Raw genomic sequence first — 20,108 nt, 5'->3', positions numbered from 1 at the left:
TCTACTAAAAATACAAAAACTAGCCGGGCGAGGTGGCGGGCGCCTGTAGTCCCAGCTACTCGGGAGGCTGAGGCAGGAGAATGGCGTAAACCTGGGAGACGGAGCTTGCAGTGAGCTGAGATCCGGCCACTGCACTCCAGTCCGGGCGACAGAGCGAGACTCCGCCTCAAAAAAAAAAAAGAACTGGGCCACACAGCAGGAGGTAAGTGGTGGGCGAGTGAGCTTTACCACCTGAGCTCCTCTCAGATAAGCAGGGCATTAGATTCCCATAGGAGTGCGAACCCTATTGTGAACTGCGCATGTGAGGAATCTGGGTTGTGCACTCCTTATGAGAACCTAATGCCTGATGATCTGTGGTGGACAGTTACATCCTGAAACCACTCCCCTACCCCTGATCCATGGAAAAATTGTTTTGCACTGAACTGATCCTTGGTGCCAAAATGGTTAGGGACCACCGCTCTGGGGGATGTACTTCCAAAGGCAACTACTCTCAGGTTTGTTCATTTTTACATAAATGGGAACCACTTTATGGTCTCTAGCATCAGCCAAGGCTGACTTTGGTTGTCCCCTGTGGCAGAGTGTCCCCTGCAGAGGGAAAGGCCAGCTCAGGAAAGAAGGCTGTGCTGACTCCTCGTGGTTTCCAGTGCCCTACATGTTCAGAGAAAGTTCTTTGGTAATGAACTATGGAAATGATCCCTGAAAGTATGGTCCTTGCTCCTGGTTTTAAACAGCCCACCTGAAGACTCCTCACTGGCATCTTGCCTGTGTTCTGTTAGCTGTGGCCTCATGCTTGTGGACGGCTTTTTAGCAGGTTGGCAGGGGGACAGTGGTGCACTTTGCACCCAAGAAGAGAGGTGAAGCCTGCGCCCCGTGCCGAGTGAGGTCCTCGTGTTGGGAGGGTGACGCTGTCTACTGCAGATGGTGCCTTGCTGTGCCATGTCACCCCTGGGGCCACAGGCTGGGTACAGGTGTCAATTGGAGGCTTTGATGTCTGTGAAAGGGAGGGCCCCATGCACTGGCTGGAGCTTCCAGGAGGGAAGCCCTTGGCTAGGACAGGCACCCCACGCCCCCAGCACAGAAAGGATGTTTAGCATTCTGTATTTGATTTGGGGTTCTAATAAAATTCCAGGCTGACTTCCTTCATCTGGGGATGGGAGAAATGTCTCCAAGGAGAGTCCTCAACAGTGGGAAGGCCCCTCGGAATGGCTGGGATACAGTGCCATCCTGTGGTGGGGCTGTGTTGCAGGGCGCATTTGAGGATGCAGCTTGTTGACACTGCAGGATGTGATGTGCTGCAGGAAGGGAGCTGTGCTGGCCCCACGGGAACACAGGGTAGGCTCTGCAAGGACACCCATGTGGGCACTCGCGCCAGCTGTCCAGCCCAGTGTGTTTCCAGTGGGTCCCCTTTGGCAGACAATGGTGAGCGGAATGGGGTCCCGCCGGTGCTAGGGACTGTGTGAGAAATGCAGTATGGTTCAGCCTTCCATCCCAGGTCTGTCCGCCAGGCTGCAGGCTGGGGAGCCTCCTGCTTTCTGCTTCATTTTCCTTTTCCCTGGGATCTTAGCTCTTCTTGGGGAGGAAACTAGGGCATGGGCTCAGCATCCATGTTGGTGGGGGAGGCTGGTGCCGACCTCGCTTGGTTCTCTGTCTCCAGTAGTGGGTCTGTACTACTGGGGATCCCTCTGCCCAGGCCTCTGTGTTAAGGAAAAGGGATCCCAAGGCCAGATGCAATGGTTGACACCTGTAACCTCAGCACTTTGGAAGGCAAAAGCGGGAGGATCACTTCAGGCCAGGAGTTCAAGACCAGATTGGGCAACATAGTGAGAGACCCTATCTCTACAAAAAAATGTAAAAAATAACCTGGCGTGGTGGTGCACGTCTGTGGTCCCAGCTACTTGGGAAGCTGAGGTGGGAAGATCACTTGAACCCTGAAGGTTGAGGCTTCAGTGAGCCATGACTGCACCACTGCACTCCAGCCTGGGTGGCAGAGGGAAACCCTGTGTTAAAAACTCAAGGGAAAAGGCATCTCACCAAGTAGGCCTGATTCCGCTTCTTCCCACGGTCAGCATTTGGTAGTTTACTCCAGGGTTCAGCTGGTGGAGGAAGGTGACTGTCCTGGCACCCTGCACAAAGCATGAACTTGGAGTCAGACCTGGACCCTGAGAGGTTCTGTGGTGTGTATCACTAGAGGAGGCACTTCCTTGGGGAAGGTGGGAGGAAGGGGGAGGCTAGAGATGGGCGCCAGGTGGCAGGTGTGTTGCCAACTGAGAGGCTCACTCGTGGCCACTGCAGAGCCCAGGTAACGAGGCATCTGCTCCAGTGGTGTCTGCTCTAGGCTTACTATTGTGCCCTGAGACCCCTCCACTGCCTCAGTGCTTGTGAGCACCCCAGACTGGGCCTCCTGGAGCAGGGCACCCTGAGAGCAGTGCTTACCACTAGAGCTGCCTGGGAGAAAGCCCATCACCATTTCTGCTGTGCAGCAGTTAGCTGCATTAAAGTCTGGGTACCGGCCCCAGTCCTGGGTTCTTCCTCCAACAGCCACAACCCTGGCCTGCCCACCCTGAGGAGCTGGGGCCGGATGCTTCCCCAGGCGAGCAGGGGCCTCCAGGCCAAGGAGCCTCATGCCTGCACAGCAGGGTAGGGCCGCATGGGGTTCTGGTTGTAGGGGAGCAGACACTCAGGGCTGGGGGTGATGGATGAGGTCCCCCCCACAGATCTCCACCTAGGGAGGAGTCTAATGGGTCTGGATTTCAGAACAGGGGGTGCCTTGGGCATGTTGGCGTCGCCGAGGACAATGACCCTCACTGGGGAGGCTCCGGAGCTTGAGTGAGGGTCTCCTGCTGGCGCCGCCTGCTCTGCCAGGGGGAACCCACACGAGGCCCCGCCCACGGCGCCGAAGGCTCCGGTTCGGTCCACCTTAAGCGGCAGCGGGGCGGGTGGGATTTCCTGCGGGAGGAGACGCTCAGGGCCTATCGGACAGGGCCGGGGCGCCGGGCTTCCCAAGGGGCCCGCCTCGGGGAGGATGGGGGCTTCAGCCTACCCTCTTTCAAGCCTGCAGCTCGGGCCAAGACGCGGAGGGCCTGGCGCCCGCTGGCCGGGCTCCTCCAGCCCAGTGGCCCGAGGGAGGGCTGCGAGGTGGTCAGGAGGCAAAACAGCCACGACACCGCTGCGGTGTCACACCCGCGCCCCCTCGTGAATGCCAGGGGGCTTCAAACCAGAGGGGTCGTTAGGGAGAGGGCTGCGTCCACAGACGCCCCCGAGGCCACCTGCACGCCTCCGCGGCCCGGGACCAGGGAGCCCTGGCCTTCGCCGTGGTGACCACCGGCCGGCCGGGCCGCAGGGGTGCGTGGGTGCCCGGCCCCCGAGAGCCGCAGGCGCTCGCCGGGTTGGGGTCCCCGAGCCCGCGAGGCCCCGCCCCCTCCGAGGGTCCCGCGAACCGGTGGGCGGCCCGCGGGACCCGTCGACTCGCCCCGCCTCGTCCCTCCTCGCCGCGGCCCCCGGCGCCTGGTCCACCTTAAGGGGCGCGCTGACATCAGCGCGCCGCCGCCGCCGCCGCCCGTGGGGTGGGATTTCCTCCTCCTCCTCCGCCGCCGCCGCCGCCGCCGCCGCGGGTCCTGCGCCGCGTCCAGTCCGCCCGCCCGACCCCGGCCCGACCCCGGCCGGCCCCGCCCGCCCGGCCCCGGGGAGGGATGCGGCGGCGCGGCGCCCAGGATGCCCCGCAGCCCCGGGACGCGCCTCAAACCCGCCAAGTACATCCCGGTGGCCACGGCCGCCGCGCTGCTGGTCGGCTCCAGCACCCTCTTCTTCGTGTTCACGTGAGTCGGCGCCGCGTCTGGGAGTACCGGGGCAGCGATGGGCACGGCCCGCACAGCCCGGGCACGGGGGCGGCGGTCGCGGGGGCTGGCGGGGCCCGGGACAGTGGGCGGGCGGGGCGCCGGCTGCAGGCGACGGCAGTCCCTCTCCCCCCGCCAGGGCCGGGGGAGCTGAAGCCGTGTGCGGGCATCCCAGGCACCGGGGTGAGTCCCTTGTGTGGGGACACCAGTGCGGGCTGGGCACCTCGGGAGTGCCCTGTCGGGGAGCGCTGGGCCCGGGTAGGGGAGGAGGCCGGGCTGCTCTGGGTGTGGCTGCAGCCCTTCCCTCCCCATGGGGCTCCCGAGGGGACGTGGGCCACCCAGAGCCATGAGCCCTCTCTGCAGGTGGCTGTGGGTGCCTCTCGGGTCTCCTCCTGGCTGCCCGCCCCAGGCCAGAATCAAGTTGTCCCCACGTAGGTGTGGCCTGGCCTGGTTGCCACATGCCTGCCCCACAGCCACTGGTGACCCGGGCCTGGCCCTTGGCCTCCCTCTCAGGAAGACCCAGTGGTCATCACAGCTGGAGGACCCAGGCCAGGCCACACCCAGGGCTCGATGTTAGCATAGCACCTCTGTGGGTTGGCCATGGTGCACACCAGGAACCTTGAGGTCCTGTTTCTGGGAGTGAGAGCCCACGCCTGCAGGACACTGCGCCCCTCCAGCCTCAACTTCTTCACCCAAGATACAGGCTGGCTTAGGACCAGAGAGGCATGTGGACAGCACAGCCTCTCTCTGTGGCTGTGGGGTCACCACAGGGCTTTTTCAGGCACAAGGAGGGTTGGGGGCTCCAGGCTTCCGTTGCACAGATCTTCAACCACCCACCCCCCTTCCACCAATCTGGGGTTGAGACATAGCCCAGGTGACATGAACGATGGCGACCTATTCCAAGGTGGGGCCACCCCTGAGCATGTGAGCCTGGAGAGGGGCAGGTAGGGGCTGCCTGACACTCATCACCTTTGCAAGAATTTGGGGAGTCGCTGCATGCATGGCGAAGCTGAATCGGGTGCCCGTGGAGGCGAGAGAGTTACCTGCAGGCTGGGGCTGGGTGGGCACCGCAGGCTGCCAAGAGCATGTTTAAAAAAGGCCTGTGTGGACGGGCTTATTTCTGGCTTGGGCAAGCCAGCGTGTTTTTGTCACTCAGTGCTGGTGTGGGGCAGAGAGAGGTGGGTGGTGGGCAGCCTGGGGAGCCTGGCCTGGGGGAACACATCCCACCAAGGCTTCTGGAAGGGTGGGCCCAGCCCAGCGCTGGTCCCCAGGACCTGTGTCAGTGTGGGGGTCTGGGTTGGTTCCTTACTCCCTCCATGCAATTCAGTGTCCTTTCTCATGACTTCAAAAGTAATGTGTGGGCCGGGCGCAGTGGCTCACGCCTGTAATCCCAGCACTTTGGGAGGCCAAGGCGGGCAGATCACCTGAGGTCAGGAGTTTGAGACCAGCCTGGCCAACATGGTGAAACCCCATCTCTACTAAAAGTACAAAAACTAGCCGGGTGTGGTGGCGGGCGCCTGTAATCCCAGCTACACAGGAGGCTGAGGCAGGAAAATCGCTTGAACCTGGGAGGCGGAGGTTGCAGTGAGCCAAAATCGCACCACTGCACTCCAGTCTGGGTGACAGAGCAAGACTCTGTCTTGGAAAAAAAAAAAGTAATGTGTGTTCTTTTTGGGGAACTTGTGAAATACAGAAAAAAAATATGGTAAGAAATTGAAATCAACCCTGCACACTCCCCAAATCCTGTCCTCCTTGGACGGCTCCTCTGTTCCTGGCACCACATCTGCAGCCGGCTGTGGTGGCTGCGGCTGCTGGTTCCCTCGAGTGTGATGTCAGAGGGCCCTTTCCGTGACTCTGCCTGTGAACCTGACCCAGCCCCAGGCATGGAGTGCTTGGGTGGCTCCCACTCTGCTGAGCACCAGTTTCTCCTCCTCTGTTCTGGAGTTCTGTTTCAGCGACACCAGCAGTCTTGAGGTATGGGGTTCCTTCTTGGGGCAGTGTGGGCCATGCCTGCACCCAACCCTACGCCTGGCCTGTGCTGACCTCTGACGGCCCTGCACATGGGAGAAGGTGCCATGTGTCCCTGTAGAAGGATGGTGGCCCAGGTACTCACCTGGGTTTGATGTGCAGTGGCCACCTAGCAAGGCTAAGAAGCCCTGCTTCACATCCCTGGGCTGAATGGCTGTCAGTGATCCTGGCCTCTTCCCCGACCCGCCCCAACTCTGCTGAGCTCCTCCAAGACTGCTCAGTTCCTGAGAAGGGGTTCTGTTGGGTCGGCTGGCCCATTGATGACACCCATGGCAGCTGTGCTGATTCTGAGTAGGCAGGGGTCCAGGCGGCCCCCTTCATGAGGCAGGCCACTTGTCCACCTGTTGCCCAACCTCCTGCCCTGTATCTGGTCCAGGTACACAGGAAGGGGAGCAGGTTGCTCCTGTGCCCCTTATCCCTGCCCTCAGGGCCAATACAGGGTTCCCGACTTCACTGTTTGCTCCTCGGACGTTACCAGACAGTGAGTGGCCCCAGCCCCGTCTCTGCACTCAGTAAACATGAGTTGCTGCCAGGAGGGCAGCTTCACCCATGCACCAGGTAGGCAGGAGTTCTGGGTGTCATGTGGTGTGGGGAACTGGAGGCCTGAGAACCAGGGACCCGTCCGTCAGCCAGATGGCCAAGGGTCTTGGGACCAGCAGGACATTCACACATCTCTCTAGGAGGGTCTGGGCATGGAAGCATGCCAGGTTGTGAGGGGTACCCTCTCAGGATGGGGCACATACAGCAGGGCAGCTTGTCAGAGGCCCTCTTCCTTCAGGAAACCTTCCCAGGATTTTGTTGTTGTTTGTTTGTTTGAGACAGGGTCTCACTCTGTCGCCCAGGCTGGAGTACAGTGGTGCTACCTCGGCTCACTGCAGTCTCGACCTCCTGGGCTCAAGTGATCCTCCCACCCCAGCCTCCTGAGTAGCTGGGATGACAGGTGGGCACCCTCACACTCGGCTAATTTATTTATTTTTTGTGTTTTTTTAATAGAGATGGGGTCTCGCTATGTTGCCCAGGCTGTTCTCCTGAGCTCAGGTGATCTGCCAGCCTTAGCGTCCCAAAGTGCTGGGACTACAGGTGTGATCACTGCTCCTGGCCCCTTCCTATGTTTCTGGGTGTTTTGTGTCCCGCTGGGCTGCAGAAGCCCTTTACACTGTGGCATAATGCTAGGCTGGGTCAGCTGCTGGCAGAGGGTTCAAAGACTCTTAGGCCAGGCTCCCGACCCTGCCCTGACTTCACTCCAGAGCCACATTGCAGAATGACAGGGACCCTGTGAATGTCCAAGGGCTGGGGCTGCCTGGCAGGCTGCCAATGCCTGGGGCTGAGCCAGGCTGGCTTATCTGTCTCTGGGGCATCTGGGATGGTGTGGCTGGTCCCTAGATCGTCCTGAGTCCTCTCCTTGCCTGGAGGCCCAGCTCAGGACAGCAGTCAGAACAGGCCCTGGGCCAGACTAGCCTTGGGGGGCCAAGAGGGACTGAACTGCTGACTGGGACCTCATGAGTCTGGGGAGCCTGGGGGTGAAAACTCAGTGTGAGCCCCCCTGCTGGGATCTACTGAATGTGGCCTGGGGTATTCCTGGCCCCCGAGCCTCAGTTTCCCCATCTGTCCAGGTGTCTGTAGGGATTGGACAGGTAGGTTCAGGTACTTTGAGGTCCAAAGGCCTGGCCTGACAAGGGCACAGCGGATTTTGTCCCGCTGGTCCCGGGTGCCCCACGGGCGAGTGCCACTCATACACAAACAGTGCTAATGAAGAACCTGATTTAAATGAAAACGTCTGAGTTAAAATTTTCCATTCCACATTTAGCTGTGGCGGACATTCTGCCCCTAAGCCACCCCCCCTTGCTGGGCGGTGTCTCCCTGCCAGCCCAGGCGGGACTTGGGGCCTCAGCCCGGGTGGGGCCTATGGTGGTGCTGCATGTCCCAGCCTGTGGCCCTGGATGAGGGATTGGAACTTCGGGGCTGGGCCCCCCGGACCTGCCCTCCGCCCATAGCTTGGCTGGAGCCAGCCAGGAGGGGCTCAGAGGGACATGGCGGGCCAGACACTCCACCTCCAGCCCAGGCCCAGAGCCTGTCTCTGCCTGGCCCTCCGACAGGCAAGCGTGGTGTGCACCATCAGGTCTGGGTGGAAGTGGAGCCTCCCCGAGCCAGGACCCAGACTACTGGCTGCTGGGCCCTGCCCATAGAGAGTGTGTGTCTTCGAGTGTGCCTGAGCATCCGCACATGGCCTCCCCTGTCTCCATGTGTCCTCATGCATCCTTGCATGTCCTCGTGTGTCCTCCCGTGTTCTTGCACATCCCTGAGAGTGCTTGTGTGTCCCCACACTTGTCCTATCCACAGAGGAGCAAAGGGAAGCCCAGAGAGTGGGAGGGCCATGTCTGAGGCCAGAGTGAGGGGCAGCTGAGCCGAGGCTGGATAGGGCTGGATGCGGTGTGAGGAGGCGTGTGTCTGTGCACACCTGTGTTCACGTGTGCACACACATCGGTCTTGGGTGAGTGATGTGCAGGCATGTCTGCATTCTTGCATATGCGCCAGCATGTGCATGTGTGCATGTCTGCATGCAAGTGTTCATGCATGTATGTGTCTTGTATGTAGATATGATTCATGTATGCGTGTGTGCCTTCTGTGTACCAGAGCAGGTTGTCTGTGTGTTTATGTGTGTACATGCCTGTATATTTGTGTGTGTGCACACACCCCCGTGCACATGTGCCCTGGAGCATGTTTGTGCATATGTCCATGTCTTCACACATGTGTCTGTATGTGCCTGCACATGCTCCACATCTTCTCCCCCACTGAGCCCTGAGAGCTCTGGGCCCTGGTGGGTTGGCCTGTGAGCTGGTCCCTGTTAGGCAGGATCCGACCTTGGGGATTACAGAGAGGACAGCTGCCTCACCCTGAAGGACTGGAGAGGTGGGCAGCTCAGGTCCCAGTCAGAGAACCCACGACAAGCCTCCCCCACCCCTGGCTTAGTGCCCATAAGGGCCCTCACAGGCATGTGGGCCGGTGATACCCACACTGGCTGGGGGGACCCGGTCACACTATAGACTTCCCAGAGTGGCCTTGTGGCTGTAAGGCTGCTGTCTGGCCCGCCTCGTGTGGGAGAGTCCAGGCTCAGGGAGGACACAGCAGTACCGCCTGCTTGGGCTGTCAGGGAGCTCAAGTCAGCATGGGGTTCAGGCCCCACCTGCCTGATGGGCGAACGCACTCCCGAGGCCCCAGTTAGGGCCAGGAGGCAGGCTGGCAGCCAGCGCAGGTGCAGAGGGGCCCCGAGGTTTCTATCCTCAGGTCCACATTGGGAGGATAGAGACTGCCTCCCTCCTCGCAGCCCAAGGGTTGACCAATGGCACTTGCCCCATCCCTTCGCAGAGCAGGCTGGCCCCACAGGCACCATGAGGGCCTGCGTTTGGTTCAATGCTCTGCTGTCAACATCTTAAAATTTTCTGTAATTTTTAAATAAGGGGCCCATAGTTTCATTTTGCACAGATTACGTAGCCAGCCTCCCCTAGAAGGCTTGTGGGGAGCACAGGCCCTGCCTCTCCCTGGAGGGCCGCTCACCTGCCTGTGCCCACCTTGCTGGGCTGACCATGCCTTAGGGACCTGTGGTCCTTGCTGAATGGCGTTGCATTGGAGGCCAGGCACGTTTGAGTGCTGCCTGTGTGCCAGGCAGGGCTGGGGAGGGTGGAAGGAAGCCTGGGGGCTGGGCCACTGGGCAGGGACAGGGAGAGCCCTCCCAGCAGAGGGAGCTGTGGCCGCAGCTGTGTCCTCACCCCGGGGTCTGTTCCACGGGCTGGGCCCTGGACAAGAGGAAGGGTAACTTGGGCTCCCGGCCGTGCCAAGGATGGCTGTCGTGGGAAGCAGAGTCTTTAAATAGCCTCTTGCTTTCCACTAAAAATAGTGAAGCTCTGCTGCCGTGGAGGTGGTTGCCGGGGCGGCGGGGCTGGCTGCTGGCCAGGCGGGTGTGGGTGCAGCAGCGTGGCCACGTGCGCTGGGGTGGTAAGCAGCGCGTGGGCCCCATCCACTGCTAGTGGCCGCGGAGGTCAGGGCTGCTGTGGGGGATCCCCACTAGCCCCCCAACTATGCAGAGGACCTGGGTACAGGGAGGGATGCAAAATCCTGTGTTCCTGTCCCTGCTGCTTGTCACAGCAGCCGTCTCAGGATAGGCAGGGGAGAGATGAGGAGCCTGAGGCCAGAGGGGCTTCTCGGAAGCTGAGTGGGTGGATTTAGGAACCTGCTTCAGGCCGTGTGGCCCGAGGACTGGCAGGTCTCCTCAGAGGGGACTCAGGCCAGGCCCCTTGAGGGCTGAGGAAGGCACCTTTCAGGAAGATGTGTGAGGGCACACCTTGCAGGGAAGCTGCGGAGGGCAGCCTGGAGTCCTGGAAAGCTTCCCGGAAGAGGGGGTGGCCTTGGAGCCAAGTGCTGAGGGCTGGGAAGATGGGAAGTGGTGGGGGACATTGTGCATTTCTAGAGTCCCTAAGTGTTCTACTTTGTCATCTGGGGAAGGAGGTGACAAACTCAAAAGAAGGGGCTCTCTGGATGGGGCTGTGCCTGTCTGGGAAGTCGGGGCATCACATGCATTTACTGACCAAGGATTGAGGCTCCCCACACCCCAGAGTCTCCCTGGTGAGAGGCCCCACTGTGCCAGGGATGGGCCTGGATGAGGCGTCGTGGGCGCATTTTCCATCTGGGGCTCCCACCTCCAGCCTGTGCACTGTCCCCAGCCCCCGCCCCCCGCCGTGGTAGTGGAGCCCAGGGACATTGCTGGAATGGTGTGACCTTAGGCCTGTGGGCCTGTCTGAGATGGCTGCCCTGAGGCGTTGCCAGGTCAGGGCATGGGTAGCCCACATGCTGTACTGATACGCACAGCCTCTGGTGGTTACTCGAAGGAGCGATGTGGCTGAGGTTTCTTGGCAGGGCTGTGGCAGCCTCCCCACTGCCTTTGAGGTCTGAGGGTGACCTTGCAGGCCCAGTCTGCCGCACCACATAGCTCTGCCCCTGCATCTCCTCTGCACCCCCAGACTCCACTTCTGCTCCCACTGTCTACTGCAGGTGCCCATGGTTGACACGAGCTGTGTCCCCAGCTGTTCCCGTCTACAATGGCATCATCTTCCTCTTTGTCCTCGCCAACTTCAGCATGGCCACCTTCATGGACCCTGGTGTTTTCCCCCGAGGTAGGGCCCTGTGCTGGGCAGCTCATCTCACTTTCACTAGAGTGTGAGTGGCTAACTCGAGACAGCCTCAGGGGTTCCTCGTGGGTGGGCTGGACTTGGGGGAGGGATTCACCTGCCAGGAAAGTCAACTTCGTGCTCCCTGCCTGGCTCCTGGTCTGCAGCGGATGAGGATGAGGACAAGGAGGACGACTTCCGGGCCCCACTATACAAGAACGTGGATGTGCGGGGTATCCAGGTCCGCATGAAGTGGTGCGCCACGTGCCACTTCTACCGCCCGCCGCGCTGCTCCCACTGCAGCGTCTGTGACAACTGTGTAGAGGTGACCGCCCTGCTGCCCTGAGCTCCCCCAGCCCTGTGCCACATCCCTGCCTGCCATGTGCCCTGACGCACTGCTCCCGCCCAGGACTTTGACCACCACTGCCCCTGGGTCAACAATTGCATCGGGCGTCGAAACTATCGCTACTTCTTCCTGTTCCTGCTGTCACTCAGCGCACATATGGTGGGCGTCGTGGCCTTTGGCCTGGTCTACGTGCTGAACCACGCTGAGGGGCTGGGAGCCGCACACACCACCATCACGTATCCTTGGTTCCTGTGGGCCTCATTGCAGAGGCGATGTGGACCGGGGACACGTTCACTGGGGAGATCGAGCCTCAGAAGGCTTGGTTCCTGCCCAGGGATCCCCAGCGGGCAGGTGGCCGTCCCTAGGTTGGGAGGGGGTTTGTCCACAGGCACCTGCTCCGTGCTGCTGCGATAGGGTCTGTGGTGTCCTGGCCTGCGCCGTTGGCCTTAACAGGCTAGCATGGCTGTCATGTGTGTGGCCGGCCTCTTCTTCATCCCTGTCATTGGCCTCACTGGCTTCCATGTGGTGCTGGTCACTCGGGGGCGCACCACCAACGAGCAGGTGCAGACCCCATGGGGGATGGGTGGCCCCAAAGGGCAGAGACAGTTGGGGCTGCATGGGGACAGGGTGGGGCCTGGGGCACCCTTCTCAGGTAGCTTGTGCAGCTGTGTTGAGATGAGGCTCCAACTCTGAGACCGCCATGTGGGGTCACGCCTGCCCCATCCCCTGTGCACATCCTATCTGTGGACAGTGTAGCCACCAGTGACCCAGAAATCCCACAGCTCCCTGCAAGGACAGGCCGGGTAACCTATGTGAGGGGCAGCCCTGGGCTGACCCTGCCCAAGCCACTTCCCACGAGTGCCAGCTTCTAAGGAACCCCAGCTCCCCTGCCCAGCCCCCTGCCCACCCTTCCCTGAACCTTGGGAGGCCAGGCTGGCTGAGGGTCCTGCATCCACAGGTGACTGGGAAGTTCCGCGGGGGTGTGAACCCTTTCACCCGAGGCTGCTGTGGGAATGTGGAGCACGTGCTGTGCAGCCCCCTGGCACCCCGGTGAGGCCCGGCCTGGGCAGGGTGGTGGGGGGCCTCTGCTGGGTGTGGGGCGGGCAGCCTTAGACCCTCAGCTTGGTCCGTTTTGGCTCTTGCTAGGTGTGGCCAGCCCTGCCCTTGTGTGTTTGTGGCAGGTAGGCTGGCCACTGACCCCTGTGCCCTGGTGCAGGTACGTGGTGGAGCCGCCCCGGCTGCCGCTTGCGGTGAGCTTGAAGCCGCCTTTCCTTAGACCTGAACTCCTGGACCGAGCTGCACCGCTCAAGGTCAAGCTTAGTGACAACGGGCTGAAGGCTGGCCTGGGCCATAGCAAGGTGGGGGCCTGGGCTTGGGGATGGGCTGGCAGTCAGGCCCGTGGATGGGGAAACAGGCAGGTTGGTGGGGGCCTACAAGAGGTGGATGGGGCAGGTAGAGCTGTAGACGGATTCTGGGGAGGGGACCAGGTCCCAGGCTAAATCCCTAGTGAAGCCCTGCCCCTCATCCAAGCCCCACATACCACTGACCCCGCCCCCTCCCAGTCCAAGGGCAGCCTGGACCGGCTGGATGAGAAGCCGCTGGACTTGGGGCCGCCACTGCCCCCCAAGATAGAGGCTGGCACGTTCAGCAGTGACCTGCAGACCCCGCGCCCAGGCAGTGCTGGTGAGGTCGGGGCAGCCACACCTAGGGAGGGACGTGGGTTGACCCCCATGTGACCTCAGTCTGACAGTGGTCTGCATCCCCAGAGAGTGCCCTGTCGGTGCAAAGGACCAGCCCCCCGACGCCTGCCATGTACAAGTTTAGGCCGGCCTTCCCCACGGGTCCCAAGGCACCCTTCTGTGGACCAAGCGAGCAGGTAAGGAGGCCTAGCCTGCCCCCTGGCAGGCCTCGTCCCCCAGGCCCGCCTCCAGGACCTCTCCCCACAGCCCTTACCCCATGGAGGCCCCACCTTCAGAGCCCCGCCTCTCCAGTGGAGGCCACATCCCCTGAGACCATGCCCCTCAGGGCTCTGCCTGGGTCACCAAGGACCTTGTGTGACTGGTAGGACCCTGCCTGTGTGCACCCAGAACTGGGACCCATGAAGGAGAGCAGGGTGTCCTGGAAGGGACTGGCGTGGGCCATCCAGGCTTAACGTCTGTCCCTTGGCTGGCATTGCCCTAGACCAGGTGGGCGGCTGCCCCCAGGAGCACTGTGTACCAGGATGCCTGGAATTCCACCATTAGTCACTCTGTAAGGCCCACGGGAAGACTTCGGAAGAATTTGAGACGTGCTTGAGAAAGCATATTTCTCTTCCCTGAGTTGCATGAGTGCTCTGTGGTCGCTGGAGTAGTAGGCAGTGTGGGGCGGTCTGTGCAGTGAACCAGAACACCCAACAGTCCCACAGTGTCATCCTTCTTTCTGGGCCACCGCAAAAGGCACCCTGTGGCTGGGCCCTGTGCACCCAGATGAGCCTCATCCCCGGGAACCTCTCCCCTCAGGATTGATGTCCTTCCTGGAGAGAGTCACTGGTGGAGCAGTGAGTCTGGGCCTCCTTGGCCAAGGGTCTGAGTCTGTAGGCATGTAGGAGCTGTGCCTCGAAGGAGGAGGCAGCCCTGCTTGGAGATGAGGGCTCCGGATACATCATCTTCCTGGGACTCCTGGGTCCAGTGGGGGATCAGGTCTGGTTGGCCAAGTGCATTGAGCCCACATTTGCCCTGATCCCCTTCTGGCTTTGTGGTTCCTGAGGCTCTTGCCCCAAGCCCAAGCCCAGGCCCATGTGCCTGTCACAGAGGCTAGACGAGGCCCCTCCTCCCTGTGGCTGTCCTGAGTGGTGGGCCCCTGGGGCTGTGTGGCTCCAAGGGCAGAGCCCTAGGTGTCTGCAATAGCCAGCTATGGCCTCCCTCCCACTGCAGAGCCCCTGCCCCTTAGCCATGGATGCTCAGGAACAGGGCCTTGGGTGCTCAGGGACAGGACCATGGGTCATTGTGTGACTCTTACGGCTCCTTGAGGCCCAGTTCCTGAGGCCACGGTGCCAGGTGTGGCCCCTGTGGGTGCCGACTGGTGGCTGCAGGTAGGGTGGCAGGCGGGCAGTGGTGAGAATGCCTTCTCCCTACAGGTTCCAGGCCCTGATTCCCTGACCCTGGGGGATGACAGCATCCGTAGCCTGGACTTTGTGTCCGAGCCGAGCCTGGACCTCCCTGACTATGGACCCGGGAGCCTGCATGCAGCCTACCCGCCATCCCCCCCGCTCAGCGCCTCTGATGCCTTCTCGGGCGCTTTGCGTTCCCTGAGCCTCAAGGCCTCGAGCCGGCGGGGCGGGGACCACGTGGCCCTGCAGCCCCTCCGCTCTGAGGGTGGGCCCCCCACGCCCCACCGTAGCATCTTTGCCCCCCATGCACTGCCCAACCGCAACGGCAGCCTGTCCTACGACAGCCTGCTCAACCCTGGCTCACCTGGTGGCCACGCCTGCCCCGCCCATCCAGCAGTTGGCGTGGCCGGATACCACTCACCCTACCTGCACCCTGGGGCGACGGGCGACCCACCACGGCCCCTGCCCCGCAGCTTCAGCCCCGTGCTGGGCCCCAGGCCCCGGGAGCCCTCGCCTGTGCGCTACGACAACCTGTCCAGGACCATCATGGCATCCATCCAGGAGCGCAAGGACAGGGAGGAGCGTGAGCGCCTGCTGCGCTCCCAGGCCGACTCACTGTTCGGCGACTCAGGCGTCTATGACGCGCCCAGCTCCTACAGTCTGCAGCAGGCCAGTGTGCTGTCCGAGGGCCCCCGAGGTTCCACGCTGCGCTATGGCTCCAGAGACGACCTTGTGGCCGGGCCCGGCTTTGGCGGCGCCCGCAACCCTGCCCTGCAGACATCACTGTCCTCGCTGTCCAGCTCCGTGAGCCGTGCACCGCGGACGTCGTCCTCCTCCCTGCAGGCTGATCAGGCCAGCAGCAACGCCCCGGGGCCCCGGCCCAGCAGTGGCTCACATAGGTCACCTGCACGCCAGGGCCTGCCCTCCCCGCCCGGCACTCCCCACTCACCGTCCTATGCAGGCCCCAAAGCTGTCGCCTTCATCCACACGGACCTCCCAGAGCCACCGCCCTCGCTGGCCGTGCAGAGGTGGGTGCCGGGAGGTGCGGGTGGGCTTCCTGGCACAGGGCAGCTGTCCAGCCGTCCACAGGGCCCCTCTTGGCTGGGCACTCATAGGTCATCCCAGGGGCCTGAGGTTTTCTCTGGGGTCGGGACAGGGAGGATGCGCCTCGCCCTGCCTTGAAGGCCCTGGCTAGCCCGTGTGGCCCAGCTCTGAGGATGTCCTGGGCACGCTCTGGGGACAGGGTATGAGAATTTGTGTCCTGAGCCCGACAACTCGTTCCCCCAGAGCTGGCACAGACCCGGCATGTGGGAGGCCGTGGGGCTTTCTCCTTGGGGCCGGTGTCATGCGGCAGCCTGGGCCTCCTTTAGGCTGTGGCTCTGGCTTCCTGGGTCACAGTGGCCCTGTCCACCTGGGGCTCTCCCTGGGTCTGCTTTGCTGCATCTCTTGGAGGCTGGGGCTGAGGACATTACCTAGCAGCACAATGTGCCACTGGGTGGCTGGTCCCTGGCCCTCCCTGTGGGACATAGTTCTAGGAAGCAGGGGTTTCCCTGCTCGTAGGTGGGGAAACTGAGGATTGGAGAAAGCAGGCTGGCTCCAGGCAACCAGCAGGTTGGTAACTGAGAAAGCGGGGTCAGCTGGCTCGCAGGCCCAGGCCCAGGTAGGAGAACTGCACACCTGCTGGGGCCAGGACCCAGGCTGCGGCGCATGGTGTCCTCATGGCGTCTGTCGCCTGGTCCAGGCCTGGAAACCTCAAGCACAGGCTCAGCTGTTTCCCGTCTGCAGATGCGGCCCCAGGGGGAGAACCCAGCCTAGCCCAGGCCACTTGGCCACAAACGGGCTGAGGGCACAGCAGTCCATCCAGCCCTGAGCAGACCTCCCCTACCCCATAGGGTGGGAGTCTGTTCAGCTTTTGTGGAGTTGGGGAGGAGGCTGTCATTGGGTGTGATGAATGGGGAGCCCGAGACCTAGAAGTGGGCAGCATTGCAGCCAGGCAGGGATCGCAGCCCTGGGACAAGGGCTCTCGCCTCGAGAAGATTTAAGCAGCAAGGGTAGAGCTGCTGTTGGTCAGTGCTGGTGGGCAGGAGGGCAGCCCCTCGTTTTCCTGAGAGAGAGCAGGAATGAGGCCAGGCAGAGTGACCAGGGTCCCAGTGCAGGGCAGGACAGGGGCTCCAGTCAGTGCCCACCTGGCTGCCCCATGCTCTCTGTGGCCAGTGCTGCCTAGGAGGGACCCAGGGACCCGGGAGGGTGGTGGCAGTTGTGGTGACATCTGTCTGTCCTGTGACGGCACAGCCACTCCCCAGGCAGGCTCTGCATCTCCCACCTGCTTTCCAGGTGAACCCTCCGAGCCCAGAGGGCAGGGACTGCCTGGGGCCCCACAACCCGGCTATACTAGTCCACGTCCGCGTCGTCTCTGTCCTGCTGCCTCCTCTGTCCTCTGTCCCCATGTGTTCCTGTGTTCACCGTGTGCATGCGTGTATGTGCTTGTTTTGATGCAGGGACCACCCTCAGCTGAAGACTCCCCCAAGTAAGCTTAATGGGCAGTCCCCGGGCCTGGCCCGGCTGGGACCTGCCACCGGCCCCCCAGGGCCCTCTGCCAGCCCTACAAGGCACACGCTGGTTAAGAAGATGTCTGGGCCGGGCGCGGTGGCTCAAGCCTGTAATCCCAGCACTTGGGAGGCCGAGACGGGCGGATCACGAGGTCAGGAGATCGAGACCATCCTGGCTAACACGGTGAAACCCCGTCTCTACTAAAAAAAACTACAAAAAACTAGCCGGGCGAGGTGGCGGCGCCTGTAGTCCCAGCTACTCGGGAGGCTGAGGCAGGAGAATGGCGTAAACCCGGGAGGCGGAGCTTGCAGTGAGCTGAGATCCGGCCACAGCACTCCAGCCTGGGTGACAGAGCGAGACTCCGTCTCAAAAAAAAAAAAAAAAAAAAAAGAAGATGTCTGGTTGCCGGGCGCGGTGGCTCAAGCCTGTAATCCCAGCACTTTGGGAGGCCGAGACGGGCGGATCACGAGGTCAGGAGATCGAGACCATCCTGGCTAACACGGTGAAAGCCCGTCTCTACTAAAAAAAAAAAAAAAAAAGATGTCTGGCGTGGGTGGGACCACGTACGAGATCTCAGTGTGAGGACTAACCACCACCCATCTGCTGTGGTGCCACAGGGACAAGGACCCCACAGCGCACCCCCCCCACCAACTTTTCTGCCCCAGGGACACGAGGCCACCTTAGCCTGGTGTGGACCCATTGGCGGGAGAGAGTGCCATGCCTCCACACCTTGCCCCAGGCGCCCTGCCTGCCTGTCCACTCATCTGCCCATGGGGAAGTCGGCTCACTGGGAGAAGGCCCGCAGGGCTGGTCTGTGTCTGGGCCCATCCCATGGCTAGGGCAGTGCGGGGGCCTAGTCAGCCTCTTTGGGGCACCCTCTCTCAGCCAGGCTTGGCCCACTCCCATCACCCATGCACCCCAGATCATCGCCAGGCCAGCCCCCAACGGTCCCTTTACAGACAGGTCCCAGAGACGGACAGAGGCATCCAGGGCCTCTGCCGTCCTTCCGACACAGCCTGTGGGCTCCCGGACCGAGCGTCCCCCGCCAGGCTACTCCTAACGTATTGCCTTTCACGGACCCCGCTGGGAGCTCGTAGCTTAGCAAGGCCGATGCTTCTGCTCTGGCCTGTTCTGGGTGGTGGTGGATAGGTAGACAGATGGCTAGCCGTGTGTCAGTGCTCCAGCTGCCACTGTCCCTTTCATCAAAGCCTCAACCTTTGCTTTATGCTCTTGTGGGAAGTGACAGGACAGGTGGGAGCAGGCATGGGGATGCTGCTGCCACGGGGCCTGTGACACCCAGAGCCCCTCCCCAGCCCTCAGGCCCTTCCTGCCAAACTGGAGAACCCTGCCCCAAGGCATGCCATGTCCTCAACCCTGGCCTGGCTGCGGTGCTCACGCCGTGGAAAGCACTGGGGAGGAGTCCGTGCTTCCCTTGGCGTCAGGGACCTGAGAGTAAGCACACGACAGCATCCACCTGCGTTGTGTCTGTTTTGTGTTTATATCTACATCTATATAGCTATAATTTTATTAAAAAAGAAAAACTTATTTTGATTCTTTCCTTGGGCAAGACCAGGGCTGTTGCTGCAGGACCCCCAGGTTAGGGGAAGGCAGGGGCCAGGCCCCAGAAGAGGGGGTGGCTGCTGTCTGGTGTGCAGGGGTAGGTGGGTTCCTCAGGGGCATTTCTGCCGACTTGGGCCAACTCAGAGGCCTGCGAGGAGGGGGCGGCCAATGGTCTGTGACTGGGAAGCGTGAGGGTCTCTCCTCTTGGGTCTGTGTCAGTTCTGGCAGTGACAGGGTGTTTAGGGGAAAGATTTGGGTCTGCTGCTACCCACAGGGGAATCCCAGGAACCCAAGAGCCTGGGGAGATGAAATGGGGGTGCATAGGGGCCACCTGCTGGCTCAGGGCCCTGTGGGGCTGCTGAACCTGCTGGAACTCTCCTGCCTGCCAAATCCCAGGGGCAGGGCTGAGGGAGTGTGAGGGATGCGCAGCTGTTCGGGGCTGAGACAACCTAGGCTGGGGCTGTCCAGTGCGGGAGGTGTGCGGGCTATAGGGCCCGGAAGCTGACCTCCACCTTTCTGCTTCTCTCTCACGGACGCCGCGGCCCACAGGGGGCGGATTGGCACCTGCACCCGTGGATGGGGGCGGCGTGGCCAGCCTTGGGTGCCTCCTGGGCTGCACCTGTGCCACCTTGGCCGCCCGGAGGACCGCCCACCACTGCGGGCCCCCTGGAGCCCGGCCGCTGGGGCGGCCCCACGTGGGGCCATGTGCCGCCTGCACTTGGCTGCCTCCAGTCTTTTCCCCAGCCTCTCCGGGCCCTAGCAGGATGACAAGTAGGCAGCACTGGGGCCCAGGACAGCCGAGCTGGGGACCCAGGAGGTCAGACTACCATGGACCCTCGGGCAGGGCTGGGGGTGGGCTGGGCTCTCTGCTCCACCAGCCACAGCTTGACAGACTCCCAACCTGCCAGGGCCCGAGACCCTGTGTCCACGTGACCTCAGTGAGTCGTCCCCCACCTGCTGCAGGGGGTCCAACACCCCACAGGGGGCAGCACCAGAACTGCGGGGACCAGCACAAACTTTGCTGAGCCTCCCTGTCCAACCAAGCTCTTTAGACCAAGCCACTTCCTCCTCGGGGAGCCCAGGCCTCCATGGGTTGGGCTGGGTGGGGGGTCTCAGGTTGCCCCCGAAGGTCTCTGCACTCCTGCCCTTCGCCTGACACATGAACAGATGCCTTAATTTCCTGGAGCCGCCAGCATGGTGAGCCATTGGCTCCTGCCTGCCTCCAGGGTCCTATGGTCATGGCCAGCTCTGCTTGGGCCCCACTGGGGCTGCCTGCACCCAGAGACGATGCTGCCGGGCGCTCAGAGGGCCCGAGGCCTAAGCCCTGTGTCCTCCAGCAGAGGTATGGCCTGTGGCAGGGTGGCACTCCAGCCAGCCCTTCTCCAGCACAGGGTCCCTGTCCCTGGTTTACCCTGGGCTGCGGGTGTTATTTCTCCCATTTTGGGATGAGAAAGCCACAGAACTCTCCTGCATTGTTCTTAAGGGCACCGCTGCTAATTCATTCCCCAAATAAAATTTTCGGTGTTGATCTCCACAGCTCT

General features: G+C 62.0%; 1 protein-coding gene, 1 long non-coding RNA gene and 1 pseudogene across 4 annotated transcripts; 1 reads left to right on the top strand and 2 right to left on the bottom strand.

The window, feature by feature from the left end:
- Positions 1 to 184: 184 nt before the first annotated feature.
- Positions 185 to 3,545, bottom strand: LOC117096017. Its single transcript, XR_004442312.1, has 3 exons — positions 3,514 to 3,545; positions 2,032 to 2,123; positions 185 to 1,452 (listed from the first exon to the last, which is right to left on the bottom strand). It is a non-coding gene; the product is annotated as an uncharacterized LOC117096017 (long non-coding RNA).
- Positions 521 to 712, bottom strand: LOC117096806 (annotated as a pseudogene).
- On the top strand, positions 2,979 to 20,103 carry ZDHHC8 (zinc finger DHHC-type palmitoyltransferase 8). 3 transcript variants are annotated; one of them, XM_033232888.1, is made up of 12 exons: positions 2,979 to 3,815; positions 10,908 to 11,029; positions 11,191 to 11,348; positions 11,433 to 11,605; positions 11,828 to 11,930; positions 12,328 to 12,419; positions 12,586 to 12,727; positions 12,932 to 13,052; positions 13,136 to 13,245; positions 14,485 to 15,485; positions 19,117 to 19,338; positions 19,446 to 20,103. In XM_033232888.1, the coding sequence occupies exons 1-11, from the start codon at positions 3,712 to 3,714 to the stop codon at positions 19,325 to 19,327; spliced, it is 2,337 nt and encodes a 778-aa protein (XP_033088779.1). In that variant the 5' UTR covers positions 2,979 to 3,711; the 3' UTR covers positions 19,328 to 19,338; positions 19,446 to 20,103. The 3 variants fall into 3 exon arrangements, with proteins under 3 accessions (XP_033088779.1, XP_033088778.1, XP_033088780.1); XM_033232889.1 differs by lacking the exons at positions 19,117 to 19,338; positions 19,446 to 20,103 and adding exons at positions 16,956 to 17,087; positions 17,548 to 19,110 and having other exon boundaries at positions 2,982 to 3,815; XM_033232887.1 differs by having other exon boundaries at positions 19,117 to 20,103.
- The last annotated feature ends 5 nt before the right edge of the window (positions 20,104 to 20,108 follow it).

This window comes from Trachypithecus francoisi, unplaced genomic scaffold (assembly GCF_009764315.1).
Source record: "Trachypithecus francoisi isolate TF-2019V2 unplaced genomic scaffold, Tfra_2.0 Lachesis_group14, whole genome shotgun sequence".
Classification (NCBI taxonomy): Eukaryota; Metazoa; Chordata; class Mammalia; order Primates; family Cercopithecidae; genus Trachypithecus; species Trachypithecus francoisi.
Note: the sequence above shows the minus strand (reverse complement) of the source record. Positions and strands in the feature narration are given on the sequence as shown.

Bases quoted from the DNA above. Each gene is read 5' to 3' on its own strand.
- ZDHHC8 (XM_033232888.1), top strand. From the start codon at position 3,712: ATGCCCCGCAGCCCCGGGACGCGCCTCAAACCCGCCAAGTACATCCCG. The intron at 12,420-12,585 runs GTGAGGCCCGGC...GCCCTGGTGCAG, and splicing joins TGCAGCCCCCTGGCACCCCG to GTACGTGGTGGAGCCGCCCC. The intron at 12,728-12,931 runs GTGGGGGCCTGG...GCCCCCTCCCAG, and splicing joins CTGGCCTGGGCCATAGCAAG to TCCAAGGGCAGCCTGGACCG.